At 43.7% G+C, this 19,700-nt stretch overlaps 1 protein-coding gene across 3 annotated transcripts in view; it reads left to right on the forward strand.

The window, feature by feature from the left end:
• The window catches only part of LOC146776234 (5-hydroxytryptamine receptor 3A-like), a 309,675-nt gene that overhangs the window by 73,509 nt on the left and 216,466 nt on the right, over window positions 1-19,700 (forward strand). For all 3 annotated transcript variants that reach the window (XM_085637642.1, XM_085637643.1, XM_085637644.1), the window contains one exon: window positions 9,790-9,941. In XM_085637642.1, the coding sequence (XP_085493768.1) occupies window positions 9,790-9,941 (152 nt within the window). The remainder of the gene's footprint in view (window positions 1-9,789; window positions 9,942-19,700) is intronic.

Here is a 19,700-nt window from a genome sequence, read left to right on the forward strand (position 1 = left end):
GGACCTCACCTATAACTTTCTGGGTCTTTGGCTTGAATGCCTGCAAGTCCCCATACAGGTCTTTCTTCTGTTTTAGTTGGAGGGAGGGGCCATGGAAGAACTGCTTGTTTCTTCTGCCCTACATGACGCCTCATGTGTTGGAGTCTAAAGGAATCATACAGGCGTGACTAAACTTATAGCGTGTTTCTTGTAGCTGAGGCGGAAGAGGGTATATCATTTCTATAGCCCAAAGAGAGCTCTAAGTAGCTGTGTTAGGTGTGTTAGGTGTGTTAGGCGTTGATCATCACAGACGGAAAGAACAACAAAAAAATATTTTGCTGTCATCCAGCTTGGAAGCAAAATAAGCATTCAGACACGCAGGGCAGACAATGCTGAAAGACAAGAAACGCCAGAGTACATCAACAGATTTGCAGTTAAAAGGAGGTTGCTGGTATTAGCAACGAATGAGATGTGGTCGACTCGCCGGAGGGTCAGAGAGAGTTCAGAGTCTACCTCAATAGCAAAGTTTCTCACGATGTTCTAGGTTTAGGGTGAGTCCCCATTAAGTGGGGCAACAGTCTGGCAAATCACAGAAATTACGTCTTTGAGTTCTTAAGAGCTTCAGATTTTATAGGGTTTGTTTTGAGAAAATTATTGAACAAAATTTATTTTAGGTGGCATAAGCGTGACCTCTCTGAGAAATGCATTCCTGTCACAGCTCTGTGTGTAATTTATTCTCTTTCGGTTTGACCAGATGCAGGCTCCTTACTGTGTGTGAACGGTAGGAGCAGTAGAGAAACCCAGATCGTCCCGCACATTTTAAAATTGTCTAGTCCCTATAACCCTTAAACACATGCTTTGCACTGATTGGAGTCAAGGACAGCTTCAACAGTTCAATGCTCTGTCCATCAGTTACAGCTCAGTAAATGGGCTGCCCCCAGTGCCTCAGCTGACCCAATTTTGAGGCCATCGAAGACATTCATAGAAGGCATTGTCTTTAAAATATCACTTCCAGCCTTGGAGCACGGCACGTATTGCTAAATGATCTGCATCCAGTTGGCTTCATTTTGCAGTCTCTATGATTACCATTCCTGAGATCTGGATGGGCTGTTTTAGTCGCAGAATGGAAAAATATGAGGCAAGATGATCTCACCAAAACTAATCATTGCCTTCCACGTTTGAGATTGAATTCCTTTACTCCCTGAATTTTAGGAAAGGGAATATGTAGACTTCCAAAGTAGTGGATTGACTTTACAATGTTTCACTTTCTTTCCTAAAACCTGACAGAAGCCCTGATTGCAACAATGTAACAGAACCAATATGAAATGTCTGCCCTTTGTCTTAGTTTAGAAGCTACATGATATTTTATTTCTTTTTAAAGTTGGCACACAGGAGATAGAGAAAATATAAAAATAATCAATACAAATATTTAAAAAAAACAATCACAGGGCCGGAGAAGAATAATATTGACTCTGGCCTGTACATCAAGCATACAATTGGATATCGAGTAGCAAAAGAAAATCTACTTATGTACATATAATGTCTTCTGTGTAGACATTTCATCTGGGTAAGCAGTTAATGAATGCCATTCACAGTGCCAAGGATGTCAACTCAGGGAGTCTCCAACATTCAATAATCAGGCACCCAAGGTAATACACAATCTTCAGGGACAGAAATCTGTGTAAATGCCCGTCCCATTAAAAATTTCAGAACACAGATGGGTCTTTAAGAATCCAATGTGTACTGATGAGGTCATACCAGACTTCCAAACACTGATATCTCTGGAACCATAAATCAGTGGGCAATTTTTGAATTACTTTGCAACTCAGGGTGCCCCGACTGAGCCAACAAAGTGCACCGCTAATGTCTAGAATAAACAAGCATTGGCATAGCCAATAGGTCTTGCCTTTGGGACTTTATAAGTATTTAATTATGCAGCACAATATCCTTGGTGCAACATCAACTGTTGCATGGCTAAACACTTATAATGTCCCAAAGGCGAGACCTATTGGCTATGACAATGCTTGTTTTATATGGTCCACAAGAGGCCTTTCACAAACTGATTAGGCAAGACCTAACAAAGGCACTGCTTAATTTGTAAACAAATAAGAGCCGGAGCCTTCGTGATGAGGCCACCGCAATATGCATCACACATTGCCAGTATCAGCGCTGCCAATAACAGAACTTAGACAACTACTAACCATCACACAGCTACAAGTGTGAGAATTCAGACTGTTCACGGCCCCCAAGCTTTAAAAATGGTTTGGGTGGCTGGTAGTAGTTTTAAATATGTATTGAATTATTAAAAATCTGTTTTCCTGCTCATCTTTAAATGAGCAGCTGTTCCAAGTGCCGGTAATTAAGTGCAGGTGCCGAGCTCCGGAAAGCACCGACTCAAATTAAGCACCATACCATCATTAAAGGTAGGAAATGCTCTTGGATCAAGATACTTGTACTATGACAACACTGAAGAGAAATGATGCTATGCATCTAATACACTGATGTTACAAAAAAAAGTGACAATATTAACCGATTCAAGCATACTCAGGTAGCAGTGCGAAGTAGCACCTCTAGCTGCATCTCCCAAACATCCCGTGATTTGCATGAGTATGCCGAGTGCGCTTGAAGAGACAGAGAGAATATATATATACGCACGCTCTTCTCGAGAGCAGACCGCAATCTTACCTGGTTCAAACCTCTGCGAAATGTGCCCTGCCTTCAACAAAACACATGATGAAAGTCCTACCCCAGGAAGGCCGCCAGTACACCCCAACTCACAAGCATGTTCAGAGCACCCCTAAAAGGTATGAACTGCACACCCACACAGATTAGAGGAATGAACCAATAAGCAGGAAACCACTCCGAAACCTTCGGCTCGAGTTCGCGCTAGATAAAAACGGCAACAAAAAAAACCACGCGGTGCTCCAAGTTAGTGGAGAAGACAGAAAATGAATGTTACAAAATCAGAAGCACCCCAATGAGTGGTAATGCAATGTCAATCTTATAATCTAGGTATCTTAAAGACGTCTCCAAAAGTATTTTGCAGATACCATATTGCAACACGCATGCTCAACAACCGTCACCACCTAACCTACTCTCAATTAAAGCATTCCATTGGCTCACCATAACGCCACCACCAAATTAGCCCCATCTTGTCAAATGCTCGTTGCCCTACTACCCAAGAACAGAAACGCCACTGTTACTATTTTCTGGTTTCACACGCATTATCGAAAACTGAAAAACAAAAGAGCACAGTGCGCAATGGAACACGTGGTCTCTACAACAGAAGGAAAATCCCAGCGACGTTTTGCCTATCTTACAGCCTGACAATAGTATCAGTTGCTGGGGAGAAACTGACCGTAAGCAGCTAGAAGCTCAAACCAGGGGAATGACTGCTCTACTCTCGCGTCCTGCCCTTTACGAGAATGCCACCTACCAAGTCCACGGCGAACCTCTAGGAGACAGATGACTGAGTGCGTACACAACCGGAGCTTCTTCGCACAGCCGGTGGAGTTCTTTAAGAACCTCCCCTGGGGGGACAGCGCAGTCTTGGATTGGGTGAAAGCATGTTGTCAGAGATTGGCTACTGCTTTAAAAAAAAAAAATCTGGATCTTCATGACAAGAGCACTGTGTTGTCTGCTCTATGTGTGATCTGTTATATGTATACTAATCACTTTTAGTACATTTTATTTCCCGTAAACTGAAATTGAGGCTACTGGTCATATCTATTAAATATTAAGCCTGGGCAAAGCACTACACTACGCTCGCATAGTTTGCGAAATTTGCGCTACTTCGCACTACGCGAATTGCACGTAGCACAGTGCAAACACACGTAGCGTAGCGTAGCGTAGCGGTCATTTTTTGCTTGCTCATGGTCCTCAACGTCAAGTTGGCGACCGCGAGCAAGCAAAATGACATCCCGGCGAGACTTTTTCCTCGTTCGCGATCAGCAACATCAAGTTGCCGATTGCGAGTGCGGAAAATAAACCTCCCGGTGAGATTCTCAACCCGGGGAGGTCAGGTTTCTCACTGCGAGTGGTCGCGTATGCTTGCGACCGCTCGCGATGAGAAAGCTGCCGCTCGAGTAAAAATCTACTTGAGCGGCAGAAGACTACAGCTCGCAATGTGCAAGATGCCGTTTTCAATTAATGTACAGTGCCGGATGCTTGTACGCACTGTGCAATCATTGAAAACGGCATCTTGCACAGTGCGAACAGGCTACGCATAGCTCGCATAATGCGAAGTGCACTTTGCATAGCTACGCGTAGCGCTACTTCGCGAACTACGCCCAGGGTTATTAAATATTTCATTATGTTTAATGCAAATTATCTTTTGTTGTTAAAGAGGAACTGATTAGCACACTTGGCTGAATGAGACCAATGAAACACACGTACTCTATTACCTATGTGTACCCTGGTTTCGATTTGGCATAAGGATTTGTCCTGGTATATATATGTCACAGCGATCCCTGTGCTGGAAACAATGTTTGCAGCAGGGGCATTATTGAAACAATAAAGACAGACAAAGGACCCCACACCCAATGGATGATTTAATCACTTGCATATGAAGACTAGTACAATACTATGAGGGCAGCAAATTTTCAGTTGTTGAAGCTGGCCACCTACACATCATAGAGCGAAGCCAATCTGAAACACTGCGATGTAAATTGCTAAGAAAAAACTACACAGTTGAAGAAATATAAGAAATGGTGATGCATCGACAACCAAGCAGAGACGCAGGTAAAGAAGAGTTAGGCATGCAAAGCAGGCAAAAGAGAAAGGGCATTCGACTTAAAAGAGCAAGCAATGAGAAAAATGTGTAGAGAACAAGGAAAGAGATTGAGATCTCGAAAACTCCGATCTCGGGAACACAAAAGCCAGATGAAAGAAAAGGACTGTCTCTTCAAAGAAAAGAAGTATTGCTACCAATGTGGATAAATATATCTACATATGAAGGCACATGCTAGCAATAGAAAAGCCAGAGAGAATAAACATCACCATTGAGCAAAAGCTGTAAGAAGTTAATTGTGAGAGGGGGAGCAGGAGGAGAGCCCACGAGTGGTGCGCACGCGCGCGCTGGGGAGAGCAGTCTGCTGTTTTTCGAAGCACATACTCGTGCTTGTGGCACGCCACTGTGCACTGCCGCAAGCTGTATGCCGCCACAAGCACGAGTATGTGCTTTGTAAAAGAGCTGCACGACAGATAAAGTCTCCTATGCAGCACATGCGCTCTGCGTAGGCGAGACCTAAAAAGGAGAAACCTTTGTGTTCTTCTCAGAAATGGGTGTTGTTTTGTCTAAGTGAGTCAGGAAAATATTTTTTTGAAAAGACATTGAATATGAACTCTGACACACCTGATAAACTGGATGTGAACAAAACCGCATATTCATCACCAGTCCTCCTGCAGTGAACAGTTTGAAAGCTCAAGTGAGACACAGTGTGCATGTATAGAAATAAAAACACTCTGTTGCTAGGATCGTAGGTAATCCAATAAGCTTCATGAAACTTCATTGGTGGAGTGCAACTATTGTCATGGCCAGACTGGCTATTTCACACGTGGGGATCTGGAGCAACTGCGGGATGGTTTCTGAAGGGCCACAGCTGCTGCTGACCTATGTCACTATTTCCCGCTCCTCATTCTTTATCACTGTAGTAAGTGAGGGAATAAAGAGAAAGTGAAACAAAGAGAGAGAGAGTATAGAGAGAGATCAGAGTGAGAAAGAGAAAGAGAGGAAGAATGGAAAGGAAAAATTGATTTAAAGAGACAGGGGATTTTTACCAGGGCTATTTTTTTATACCAATCTCTCCATGCCCATTGTCTGTCTCTTTTGCTTTCAAATGGATGAATAGTTCCTTTTTAAAGGTGCCTACAGATTAGGATCTAAATTAGGACATCTCATCTCATGCATATTAAAACCAAATGCTGAGCTCGAAACATAAAATGTTTTGCTCTCCTAAATTACACGTAGGCACTCAAAATTAACATCTGCTGCCAACATGTAAGATCACAGGATTACACCTGCAGAAAATTGCATATTGAGCTGAATTTCCCAAAGTTATGAATTCAGGAAACAGTGCAAAAATTGGACTCTAAGGGCGATCCCATTAGAAATATTGGGAGCACCCCAAATTTGTAGCTTTGCCAGTATTCAGAAATGTCCTAATCGTTTTACCGCTCTATCTGCATACCTCACTTTACAGCAACAATTGTTTGAGTACGTCTTTATTAAGGTGGGGAGTTACACAAACACTGCTGCTCTTTGGAGAGCTCTAGACAACATTTATCCCAGGTCCCTGTTGTTTGCTGTACTGCAGGCTGCATTGCGACCTTGAACACCAAGGGATTCTGGCTGCATGTTGTCTCCTGCCACCCTGAGAAAGCCACCATCCACTGTGTCAAGGGCTGCAAGCACACTTACCTCTGCTTAAGGGATCCTTTTTGGCCAACGGCACAAAACTGTCAATGAAGGCATAAAAGGTACTTCGAATTTTAGGTCTGACCTACAGACAATCTCTTCCCCCACCTCTAAAAAATACACATATTACATATATCCACAGGGGCTTTCAGTCATCCCTCTGCACACCATAGTCTATTCAAGTGTCATTCACGTTTTGCTTCTGCCCACCTCAGTCTACACCTGTTGGGTGGTTTGCAAATATCTGGGTGTTCTGGCCTTTTCAAAGGGACATTGGTTTGGCTGCTAGGTGGATTTCGTCTGGTAGACCAGTTCAGATTTTTGGAGAAAACCAAGAGGAACATTGTTTCTGAGTCTTGTCTTACTGACTTTCAAGGATTTCCACTTTGAGGTACATTTTGCACTTTGAACATCATGAACCCGCAACAGTACACAGCTTATTTTTTAAGTTGAAGATTAGCCCTTGACGGGAAGCCTTCAAGATAAATCAACATGTCCTTTGTGTAATTGGTGATCCAAAAAGAAGCTTGAGCCATGGTATAGTGGGTTGTGTTTGTTTTGGCAGAGTGAAGGATTGCTTTGATGGTGACAAGAGAATATTTGGGAATACATGTATATATACAGTCTCCTCCATAAATTTATAAGAGGAATATGGCACTGTCCTAATTATCTGGTGAACATTTGAACTATATTAAGAGGACCAAACTTAAAGGATGCAAACTTGGTAAACGTGGATATAGGATTGGAGAGTAAGGTGGTAGCCCATGGTGAAACTTTGAGGTTTAGCGTGAGGAACCACAACAGGGGTGAAACTTAGCAGTGAGAGTTTTTCCAAATAGAATTGCATCATCAAATATGAGTCACCAATGTAAAGACAAAGAAACTCATATTTTTCTGAGTGTTCAGATACCGACAGTGTTGGACTTGGCCCTTTTTGCAGGGTTATCCCCAAACTTTTTTCTTCTCCCCTTATTTTTTTCTGACCTGTTGTTGTTGGCTATAGTACTCTGGGAACTTTACCACTACTAATCAGTGCTAAAGTGCATATGCTCTCTGTATAAATTGTGATCATGATTGGTTATACATGATTGGCATATTTGATTTACTGGTAAGCCTCTGTAAAGTGCACTGAGTGTGCCAGGGTCTGTAAATAAAATGCTACTAGTGGGCCTGCAGCGCTGATTGTACCACCCACATGAGTAGCCCTGAAAAGGTATCCCAGACCTGCCACTGCATTGTCTGTGCACAGTTTTAAACTGCCATGTCGACCTATCAAGTGCACCCACTTGCCAGACCCTAACCTTCCCTTTTCTTACATGTAAGGCACCCGTATGGTAGGCACAAGGTACCCCCCAGGGCAGGGTGCAGTGCATGTGAAATGTAGGACATGTACTGGTGTGTGCGACATGTCCTGATAGTGAAATACTGCTAATTTCTTTTTCACTATTGAAAGGCTATCTGACCCATACAATAGAATGGGAAATACTTTGTAACATCTTCCAAGTATAACTTCTTATTTGGGACAAGTTAGAGAAATAAAGTTTAGGCTCTCTGAACTCAGAATTTAATAACACATCTTTTAGTAGTGATGTTTTTTAAATTGTATGTTTGAAAATTACACTTTTAGAAAGTAGGCATTTTCTTGTTTAACTATTCTGTGTGCCTCTGCCTGTTTCTGCATTGACTGTCTGGCTTTGAAGTGACCGGGGCTGGGGATGTGTATTCACTGTAGACAGCCACTGGGGGCGGGGGAGGAGTTGAGGTGTGACTGGCCCATCCTGGATGACTCAGAGCTGAGCTGAATAGACCTTGGCTGAATTTAGAGTAGTGGGAGGAGATTTTCTTGTACCTGAATAGGGCCTGTCTCTCTTGCATAATGCTGTCTCCACCCCCTGTGGTCATACTGCACCAGTAAGGACAGAACTAGTTTGAATTGGACTCAGAGTCCCTTGCACAAAGAGAACAAATACATTTTGGGGTATAATTATTACACCTGAAACCCCAGAACTTTAGATCACTTTTGGACTCAAGAGGAACCTTTGTCAAGGAGAATAGCTGAAGAGCTGTGAGGAGAAGTACTGCCCCTTTGCTATTTGCTGTGTGGGTGTGTGGGGTTGGCCTGCAGTTGCTGTTTCTGCCAAGGAGAGGACAAAGACTGGAACTTTGCTTTGAACCAGCTTGAAGAAGATCTCCAAGGGCCTGTGTGTGCTGACCTCCTGTTCTGAAGTCTCAGGGACTCAAAGACTTCACCCCCAGCTCCCCTTAACTCTGCTGCTGAGATTTCTGCCCTACCAGGGGGTGCCTGTTCCAGGTCTTGGCCTCTGGAGGTTGTGTTTGCTGCTAGGGGCTGGAAGAAACCTGAAGAACTAAGAAAATTGATGCAACACTCTTCTTGCGGCTGTTTCTCTGAGGCAGCACCGTTGTGCGAGGTGAATGTCCAAGCATCACCGCTCCACTGCCAAAATAGACGCAGCGTCTCTCAACACTGCAAGAACCGACACATCGAGGGATTGTGGCTGAAGAAACCGACGCAGATCCGCTTGACACCGCTGCATCGATTGCCGCCCCATCCCGGATTTTCACGCTTTGTACCTGTGTGGCAAGTTTTCCCAATGCAACACACGCAGACCAGAACCATCTTGAAGTTGATGCATCACTTCCCCCTACCGACCGGATGTGACGCATCAGTTCTCCTACGTGTAGCAGAAATTTTGCATCGCCTCCCCATGGTCTCAGGAACTGACGCATCTCTTTGTTTCTTGACGCTCCCCATGTCTGCGGCTGTTTGGCCTTGTGAATTTTGACGCATCTACAGGTACTTTGAGAGAATTCACGCATCCATAGTTTTCTATAGACCCAGTTGTTTGAAACCTTTTTAAAGTCATAATCTTATTACATACATGTAAGTTGAATTTTTGTCAGTTTGGTCTTGTTGGGTTTAGATAAAGATACTTTATTTTCTAAACTGGTGTGGTGTCCATTTGTGGTGTTATCACTGTCTTACTGTGTGTCTTGAGTACAAATACTTTACACATTTCCTTTGGGATAAGTCTGTTTGCTCGTGCCAAGCTACCCAGGGGGTGAGCAGGGGTTATCTAAAGTGTTTATCCCCCTTACCCTGACTAGAAACAAGGGTCCTTATTTGGACAAATGTACCTATCTCTGCCAAGTAGAGACCCCCATTTCTAACAGACAGAAACAAACCAATAACCTAAAGTGAAAAGTACATTTGATACATTCGAGCTGTGATTACAAATATATTTAAAGTGCACATCACCAATTTCTAATACATGTTAAAATCTTCATAAAACCTTAAAAACTAGTGATTTATTGCTCATAAATCTGACAGCCACTCAATGCATTGCTTTTTAAAGTAGGTTTCTTTCGCCCAACAGGAATCAGTCAGAATATCTGCAGTTACGGCACTTTGATCGCCAATCTAAGTCTGGATTCTGACAGCCGCCCGTTAAATGGCCGTCCTGTCAAAGACTGGAAGGATCCCTCTCTCATCAGCATTGATATCGATTTGGAAGCTGTTCTTAATATGGTGAGAATATCCAATAATTTCTACTTCCTTAATAATATGTAATATTTTGAAATATGTGGGCGAAAAGGAATTGCGAGAAGTAGAATATCTAATAGTAGTAGCTAACTAACCAGGATGAAACAGAGCACAGTGACTCTGGGACAAGATACATAGTCACAATCAGCTAAACTCACCAAGCACCCCCAAACTCAATTTAAATATAAATTGCCATTTTATTATGCATCCCCTGATGAGCTCTGAATTATTATAACATAAAGCAAGTACACCATCCTCAAAATAGTCATAATACATTAAAACAACTGGGTTCAGTTTAAATATTTAGTTTTATGACATCAGAACATTTATTAGGCTAGGCCAAATATACCTGGAACACTAAACACACTAGCAGCAAATTCAACAAGCAAACATGCTTCAAAAGGCACCACTGCCTTTTATTAGCCTATGGCAAGAGGGTAACACAGATTTTTATTTACTCACACTTGAGACTCTGCGTATGATTTAGTAATATTTTCAGCATTTAAACAGCTATATTAAAATGTGTTAGGATGTTTGTGTGTGCCTTAGATTTTGGATATAGCGTGCTTGCAAGTTGTACACAATTCAGAGGTAAATACCATTTTCCCGTGGTGAGGTTTTAATGGCTGCTGATAGAAATTTGGTGAGCCCTAACATATATGCTGCTTCAATTCACTCAATCAAGGCTCTTTACTTTCTTGTATGTAAGCGTACTTATCACTCTGGGCACTGATCCTCACAGACAGCCAGAATCTGTAACTCAGCTGGCAAGCACTGAAACTGCATACTGACCATCTCTGAGATCAGGAGCTCCCAGGAAAAAATGGAAAATTACAAACTGGAAAACTTTAACCGAGAACTTTGAAAAAACACAGGATAAGGCAGCTGATACAAACATCTCTGTCTTTGGTGTTCTAGTAATACTTAACCAAATTCACATACCATGTACACTCCACACACTTGATTCACACATTTTAACTTGCATACTGCTTACATTCTCTTACACAACCACACACAGACATATGCAAACAATATGCACGCCACACACACACACGTACACACATACACACACACTGGAGTGCTTAGCAGTCAAGACGATGCAGATGAGGCTGGATATTATTGTTGATTGACAAAGACATACGCACACACAAACACCACACACACACACACACATGCGCACACACACACACACACACACTGGAGTGCTTAGCATTTAAGAGGATGCAGGTGAGGCTGGATATTATTGTTGATTGACACAGCCAAACGCACACACACACCACACACACACACACACACACACACACACACACACACACACACACACACACACACACACACACACACACACACAAACGCACGCACACGCACGCACACACACACACACACACACACACACACACACACACACCACACTGGAGTGCTTAGCAGTCAAGAGGATGCAGATGAGGCTGGATATTGATTGATTAGAATGACCTTGAAGAGATGTGTCTTCAGACCTTTCAAGCAAGCTTGATGTAGAGGGAATGTTGTTTCTTACAGTTATGAATCATCAACATGGGCAATCCTGCTGCATGCATAGGTTTGTGCTTTACTATCGAAGTTGGTGATAAATCCAAAGTCCCTGCTCTTTGTTTGATTCGACCTTTTCCCATCTTGTCGCAATCTGGAGTGGGATCAATGAGCCTCCAACCCTTCCCTGGACAATGGTTCTCTGGTCTCATGGAGTGGAAATAATAAAATCTTTTCTTCTTTAATGCATTTTTTTATATAGATTTGCTAATGATTTTGCTTTATTCTCTGTCATTGTTTTACTCTGGAGGGGGTGGTCTTTTAAAGGGTTGCTCAGCACTTCTTAATGTATTCATTTTTCTTTGTTATGTGATTGTATTTTAATCTGGAGGTAGGTTTTTTTCTTTCTTCACTAGAGAGACAATTGGTACCATCCTCTTGTTTATGTATGCATGTTTTGGAGGCTAGGTCAAAGTTAAGGAAGCCAAGAGATTTATGTTTGTTAAGTAATGCGGATAATTCACCTAGTTATTTATTTATTCAATCACGGTTTTGTACCAGGTTAAACATGTTGCCTACCGGTTCTGGAATAAATGAATCCAACTTAGTATTTTTTTTTGTATTCAAGAGTTTGGAGTTCAGAGTTCAGTTCAGATGAGCGTGCTGTCTGATGTTTACAAAGAAGCTATGCAAAATAGGATAGCTCAATGATGAATTTTTAATGCTCTTTGTCGAAATGGCACTGTATCGCCAGAAGGGTTGGTCCCTTGTGGAGATTCAAGCAATGAGGGGAGATTTATACTTATCAATCCAGAATGAATTCTTTCCTCAAAAGCATGGTCTTCAAGTCTTTCCTTAATTTGATTGTAATCCGAGAGATCAATCAAGATTGTTCCAGATGTGTTTTCTAACTGAATGTGATGAATTTCAACCATGTTTCTTTCTTGGAGCCAACTAAACAGAACTGGGCCCTTTGGCTGGCCTATCCTCAACTAAGAGGATCTACAATAAAGTATAAAATGTTCTCCCTTTACCAAAACAATTGTAGGAGTGGAACAGGTTGAGAAGTGCACTTGGGCCTGCATCCTTTTTTCTAGCCATTGGAGTAGCTGGATGTTATCAGGATACATCTCAAACTGAAGTTGTTACTAGTTTGTATCTGTTGAAAAACAAGGAGCTGATGGTTGACCTTAGTGACTTTCCACGTGGCATAATTTTAATGGTAGACTGACTGAGTCAATTTTGCACCTTTTGACTTGACTTTTTAAAATATATTTGATCTATTTCTGGATATACCCGTCCTCCTATTCCACGGGCGTAGCCATATCTGTTTCTACATTAGTAGGTGTACTGAGGAAATATCCACCAGGAGTAGGACTGCTGATTGGTTCTTATCTTTCACAGTCAGTAAGTTGTCTTTGATATCAGTTAAAACTAAGTCTGCAACAAGATGGTCTAAAATGAAATTGGCAATCGTGGCGTAGGTCATTATATTGAATGAGCTCTTAAAGTTTGTCGTAACCTCTGGCCCGAGTTTCTTACTTAAAAAGAAGAGACATGAGATTGGTGAGAATAGTCACAATGCATTTTAGAATTGTCGGGGCACCTGGTGCAGGGGCGATGCATTTATGATGTTGCTGACATCCTGCAGTAGAGGTATAAAATAATTTTTGATACATGTGCTTGCACATGTTTCAACTGAAATCCCTTAAGCTTAATTCTAGTTGGTTATCTCCAGTACCCTAGTGGAGATCATTGGTATGAGGCATGATAGGTTGATGCTAAGAAGGATGTTGGTTGCATCACGGGGGACGATAAGAATTCTGAGGGGCCTGTCATTGAATCTCAGTTTTAGAATTAAGAAATGTATGAGCTATTCGCATACATAATCAGAAGCTAACAATATGGCTTCACACATCTTTTGATTTAATATCCTATATACATTTTAAACAATTTGATTGTTAAGTGATGGGTTTCTAGAATCTATTCATGCAGTTTAATTTCTTTGTCCTTTTGTACCCCTTCTTTGTATCTTCTATGGATTTGTGTCAGATTCAGATCTGGATTTCTGACATTTCTATTATTGTTGAATGTTATTGAGCAATATTTTGCCTTGTTTCTTTTTGGGGATATATCTTTATTGATTTTTATTCATGAGTAGTATTCACATGCAAAATAATATCACAATGGCTGTTGAACAATAGCCATATCATGCATCTCTGAATTTAGCATTGTTTATTGGTGTTGGTGATGCATGTTCATTTTGTCTGGGTATGGTTCAACTGTAGATAAGTACATAACATCTCTGTTTGGATGATGGATAAGCAGTTTCCAAATGTGTTACTTTATTTTACAAGTCTATGATGTACAGTAAAGTATAATGGCCACTCTAGGTTATCTTTATTCCATGAGTACCGAGGAGGACTTTAAAAGGACTAATGCACAAATTGAAGATAACTGGGGAGAGGATGGAAACTTGATGGACTCTGCTGGTCACTGAAACAATGGCAATGAGATGTCTTTTTCTGATAATATTGTAATTGATAGTATAGGCAGGAAAAGTGCTGCTGTTATTGTTTAGGGAATCTCATGCAATTTTAGATGATTTTGATAACGGAGTGTTGTTGAACAATGGTCAAAGCTGCTGAGAGAACGAGCACAATGAAAATACAGGGACCACCTTTATCTGCTATGAGTAGAGATTTTTCTGCAATTTGTATGGTTGCATTTTCTGTGCTGCCAATGGAATAAAACCTTATTAATAGTTGTGTAGAAGCTGGTTTGCAGACAGATGTTCTTGTAGCTGGCTTACTACTGTTTTTATTTTTGTTCCACAACAGACAGCTGGCTGGTTTACTAGGGTTCATTGGGGTTGATGGAGGCATTTATAAAAAAAATGAATTAAACTGCTTGAACATGGCCTTCAAAAGGTGTTTGATGTCTTCACAAATTCTAGGATTAAAGTAAGACTACCTCTTAATTCCTCTTTAGACCGATCTTTCATATTATTGGATCCGCCTAAGCAGTCCATTCTGCCTAATTCCAGCTGCGCAGTAGGAACACGTAGATGCTGCTCATGGGAAGAACAGAAGGGCAGATTTACTAAGGTTTTCCCTTCAGGGTTTTGTCAATTTGTGGCACACCCCTGACACAAAATCCCTTTCGGCATTTACTAAGTACCCCAGTACTTTGAATGGCTTTGCATGGTTTATTACATACAAAGTAGCGCAAGGCAGCTCATAGCACTGCCTTGTGTTACTTTGCATTAGGAAAGCGTTCCATCAATAAAGCGTGGGCTTTCCCATGCATCCACCCATGGATTATGGCACATTCCCAGATTTCCCAAAATTTAGTAAACCTGGGAATGCATCAAAATGCTATGCCTTCCCCAGTGATGCATAGCTAAGAGGATAATGTTCATTTCTCCTCATCTCTTCCTCTTTCTATATGAGCGGCATACTTTAGCTCTTATACAAAGAGGAATATGCCTCTAAGGTTTGTTTTAGTGCGGAAATGTATCCCTTCCTGAACAAAAGCAATCCTGCCCTTACTGCAGGATCACTTGCACCATGGTGCAAGTGCGGCTGCATTGGTGCTAGGTAGCCTTAAGGGTCCAGCACAGAGAGATAACTGCAGAGCGCCATATGTTATTAGATATATCACTATACAGCTCTCTCCCCTGCAGGCAATGCAGCACAGCAACTCTGCCCCAGAGTTGTTAGTACTTTGACTTCTTCATAAAATAATCATTACACTGCACCTCAAAATCAAATCTGTATGTAATCTCAGACTTCATAACTGGAAAAATATAGAGTATTATGCTTCTCTATAAATCATAACCAGCCAAAGATATGCTGCCGATTAAGTTAGTTACCTACTCAACTACGTCATCTCACATTCACTAAACAGTAACTGTTAGACCTGGCCCCATTGGCGTGGGTCACCCTCCCATTTTTTTGTCTGTGCCTCAATGTATTTTTGTGCTGGTGTTAGCTGCTCAGGGCCCTGTGCCACTGCCATCCAGTGCCACAGGGCAAGTGTTCCCTATGGGAAAATGTATTATGTGAATTGACTTCCATGTTTGGCTTATTTGGTTTACTACCAGTCCCTAGTAGAGTGCACCAGGGCTTGTATATCCAAATGCTGCTAGTGGGCTTGCAGCACTGGTTGTGCCACCCACAGAAGCAGCCTGGTAAAATGTGTCTAAGGTCTGCCATTGCAGAACCTGCATGCAGTCTGGTACTGTCATGCTGACTGGGCAAGTGTCCCCACTTGCCAGTCCCTAAACCTTCCCTTACCTTCATGTTAGTCACCCCTAAGGTAGGCCCTAGGGCAGGGTGCATTGTAAGGATAAGGTAGGACATGCCCTGAAGTGAGTGGCATGTCCTAATAGTGAATTACAGCCATTTTAGTTTTTCACTATTGTAAGGCTACCTGCTCTCCATAGGCCAGAATGGGCTGCTAGATTATAACACTCTATAATCCTAGCAGGCTCAGGAAGCATGGTAGAAATTCATGTTTAGTATGCCTGAACTCAGAATAATTAAATACATCTTTTAGCAAAGGTTATTTTAATATCCTGGGTTTGCAAATGCTACTTTTAGAAAGTTAGACTTTGCGTGCCTAACCATTTCAGTCCGCCTCTGCTGGGAGGGGCTGTCTTCTTTGTAGGTAGCTTGAGTGACAGGGCTGGGAAGTTCCAGGAGACAGGCTGGGGCTGCCAGGTGGTGAATAGAGAGATTACACCGGGATGGGTGGGAGGAGTGCACCTTGACTCTGAATAGGGCTGTGCTCGGCCACCACAATGCTGGCTCCACCCCCTGGGGAGCGTCTGATGTCTCTGCCCTGCCTGCTGAAAGAAGAAGCCAGAGTCCCAACAACAAAGTGCTCCTCACTGAAAAGAACTGGACTGGGATTAGGCAAAGGCCCCCCTGGCCTGTAAAGACAAAAGAAACTTGGTATAAATGTAGGAGCCCTGCTCCTAAGAAATCAGATCCTGATTGAACCACGAAGAAACTCTGCCTGACCAGAAGGACCTGGAAGAAGCTGAAGGAGGAGTAACTTTCCCTAAACCTGGGGGATTGGCCTGCAGTTGGTGCCTTGCTGAGAAAGGAGAGGAAAGGACTGAAAGAGACTTTGCAACTTTGTTTCAACAAATCTCCAAGGGCTTGGAAGAAGAGCTGGCCCCCTGAACTGAGTCCCAGGACCATTGGACTCATCTGCCTTCCAAAATTGAGTTGCCTGGACAATCCTTGCTTGTTTCCTGCTGGATTTGGCCCCCAGTACGACCCGTACCCCATCCGCCGCGAAGCCGTGTCTTTGCCGCCCGGCACCGTGTGTCTACGCTGATTTAAAAGCGTTCGTGCACACCGTATCACTCCAGGCTGCATCGCACCTAACCTTCCCCACCGATTCGAGTTGTACAGCCCTGGCTGCCTAATCCTGTACGCCGGACACAAGCTCCGTTGTCCCGCAGGTACGGTCCGTACGCTGCAATACGTACTGCACTGTGCCATGCTCAGAGCTGAGAAGCCGCATCACACCGATCCTCCCCGTACACAGTACGGCTCGCCGAGAAGTGTCGCCGCCTATCCGCACCGAAGGTGCGGCTCGAACGCCGAACGCCACGGACTCTGCAAGCCGATCCGGGCCATCCGCAACATATCCCTGAAGGTCCCGTATCAACGCCGCGTACCGACGCCGCGACTCGACCAGCATCCGAATACGCTGCCGAGCCACGACCCGGACCCCTCGACTTGTCCCGCACTGTCCGTCGCGGACCCTACGAAACAAAGGTACTTTGTTCTGTTCGCCCCGCAGTGTGCACACCACGGACCCCGGAGTCCGCAGCAATTGTTAGACTTGTACTTGCTTTATTTTTAAACGCCAATGAGCCGCACATCCAGGCACGAACCGTACAGAGCCTTGAAAGAAAGCGTACTTATGTGAAAGAAGCGTATCTAACTAAAAGAAGCCTATTATTGTGTTTTAAGCCTTTCTACAAGAACATTGAACGTTAAAATAATACTGTGGTAATTTTTACTTGTTATTCTGGTCTTGTGCTAAGCCTTATATAAAGAAAACTATTTTTATACAACCTCGACTGGTGTCCATTTGTGGTGGGTCAGTGTATTGCTGTATGTGTTCACAAATGCTTAACCTATGACGCCCTGAGAATAGTCTTGGCTGCTTGCGCCACACTACCTAAAGGGTGAGCAGGGGTTATTTGAAAGGGTGATCCCCTTACTCTGACTTAGAAGTAAGAGACCCTGCTTGTCACAAGTACATACCTATGCCAACCAGAGATTCCCAATTCTAACATTGGTGGCAGCGGTGGGATTTGAATTTGCATTTGTGATTCATGTACAGTAATTGAGTGAACACCACGTAGTGAGTTCAGGCCGATAACGCAGCCACACAGTATTGATTTTTGTTTTTGCTGAAGAATCTCCACTTTAAGAAACCATGCTTAGCTCAGTCAATGGAGGCAGGGCGGCCTCTATATTCTCTGGGGTTGATGACATAGATTGGGAGGAGAAGGCACTGATGAGGTGCACAAGTGAAGTTTTGAAAGGATACCTCTCCAAGTACAGAATTAACCAAACTGTATACTGCTCCTTGTTTTTCAATCCAAAGGCGCTGAGGGCCTTGTACGAATCCAAGTTCCCAGAGAATGTGCTGGAGGTGATACCCCCAGAAGGTGTTTCTGAGCCTGGCAGAGGCCTGTCGCCAGAGGAGATGGCCGACAGGATTGCGGCAAGAGCACATGAAGTGGAGATGGCAAAGCTTCAAATGGAAATGGAAAGACAAAGGCTGGCCATGGAGCATGAAGTAAAAATGAGGGAGTTGGATCTCAAGGCCAGGAGTTTAGACCACTCTCCCTCTGGTGGCAGCAATTTAACAGAGTCAAGGGTGCACATTCCTAAAGATATGGTGGAAGAGTATTACAAGCAGGATGATATTGGGCAGTGGTTCAGGGCCTATGAAGTAGCCATGTCTTCCCACCGGGTCCCTGAGAGAGATTGGGGAGCGGGGTTGTGGGGAAGGTTCCTGAGTGAGGGGCGGGACACACTGCTGGATCTCCCCAATGATGTTACCACATCCTATCCACACATGAAGGAAGCTCTGATGACAAGGTATGGGTTAACTCCTGAATTGTACAGGCAGAGATTAAGGGAATGCACCAAGAAGCCTGGTACCACTTATGTAGAATATGTGACTTTTTTTTCCAGAGCGCTAGATGGTTGGGTGAAGGGTAGCAAAGTAAATGATTACCAAGGGCTGTTTGATCTAAGTGCATGAGAGCACTTGTCTGATAATTGTTTTCCTGAGCTACGCCAGCAGCAAGCAAGCTAACTAACCCTAGGAAGCTTGCTGAGGAGGCGGACTGCTGGATCAGCACCAGGGTCCACAAGGGTCACGTGGGACGTCCCGCCAAGGGTGGTCAGGGTCCCCAGCAGAAGAGTGGGGGGGACAAGGGTAAACAGAGGGAGTTCTACAGAGGGCCCCAAAGTAATTCCCAGGGGAACCAAGGGAAAGGTTCTTAGCCACCCCCACCCCCGAAGCAGACCATGGCCCCGACAGGTAACCCTGTTCAAAGAGGGCCCCCCAGATGTTACAAGTGTAACAACCTGGGGCACTATTCCATGGATCCCAAGTGCCCCATGTTTGGTAAACCAGCACCCCCTGGTGCTCCATCCCCCAAGCAGGTGGCTAGTGTAGTCTTTGGGAGGGAGGTAGATGTCCAAGGGGAGGGGGATCCCGTACAGATGGCCCTAGTCTCATTAGGAGATGGTGAGATGGTCGCTGAGGCCCAACTGCCCCCAATACTCAAAAGTATGGGCAGTGGGTGACCATAAATGGCAAAAGGGTGGGGGCTCTTAGAGATACAGGAGCCAGTGTGACTACTGTCAAGCAACACCTGGTGTCTCAAGAGCAGGTGGTCCCACACGCATTCTGCCGTGTTGTCAACGCTGACAACACAGAGAGTCCTTGTCCAATGGCTCAAGTTCCCTTTGAGTGGGGGGGGGTCTCTGGTACTCTGCAAGTCGCTGTGAGAACTGCCATGCCTGTAGACTGTCTCCTAGGGAACGATTTGGAGAGCTCCCCTTGGGAAAAGGTGGAGAAGACAGCTCACCTGCGGATGGTGGGTTTACCTGATTGGGCGTGCGTGACCACCCGGTCGATGGCAGCCAGTAGGGGTGTTGAAGGGACCCTGGAGCCTGAGGGAGAGGC

This window comes from Triturus cristatus, chromosome 12 (genome assembly GCF_964204655.1).
Source record: "Triturus cristatus chromosome 12, aTriCri1.1, whole genome shotgun sequence".
Taxonomy (NCBI): Eukaryota; Metazoa; Chordata; class Amphibia; order Caudata; family Salamandridae; genus Triturus; species Triturus cristatus.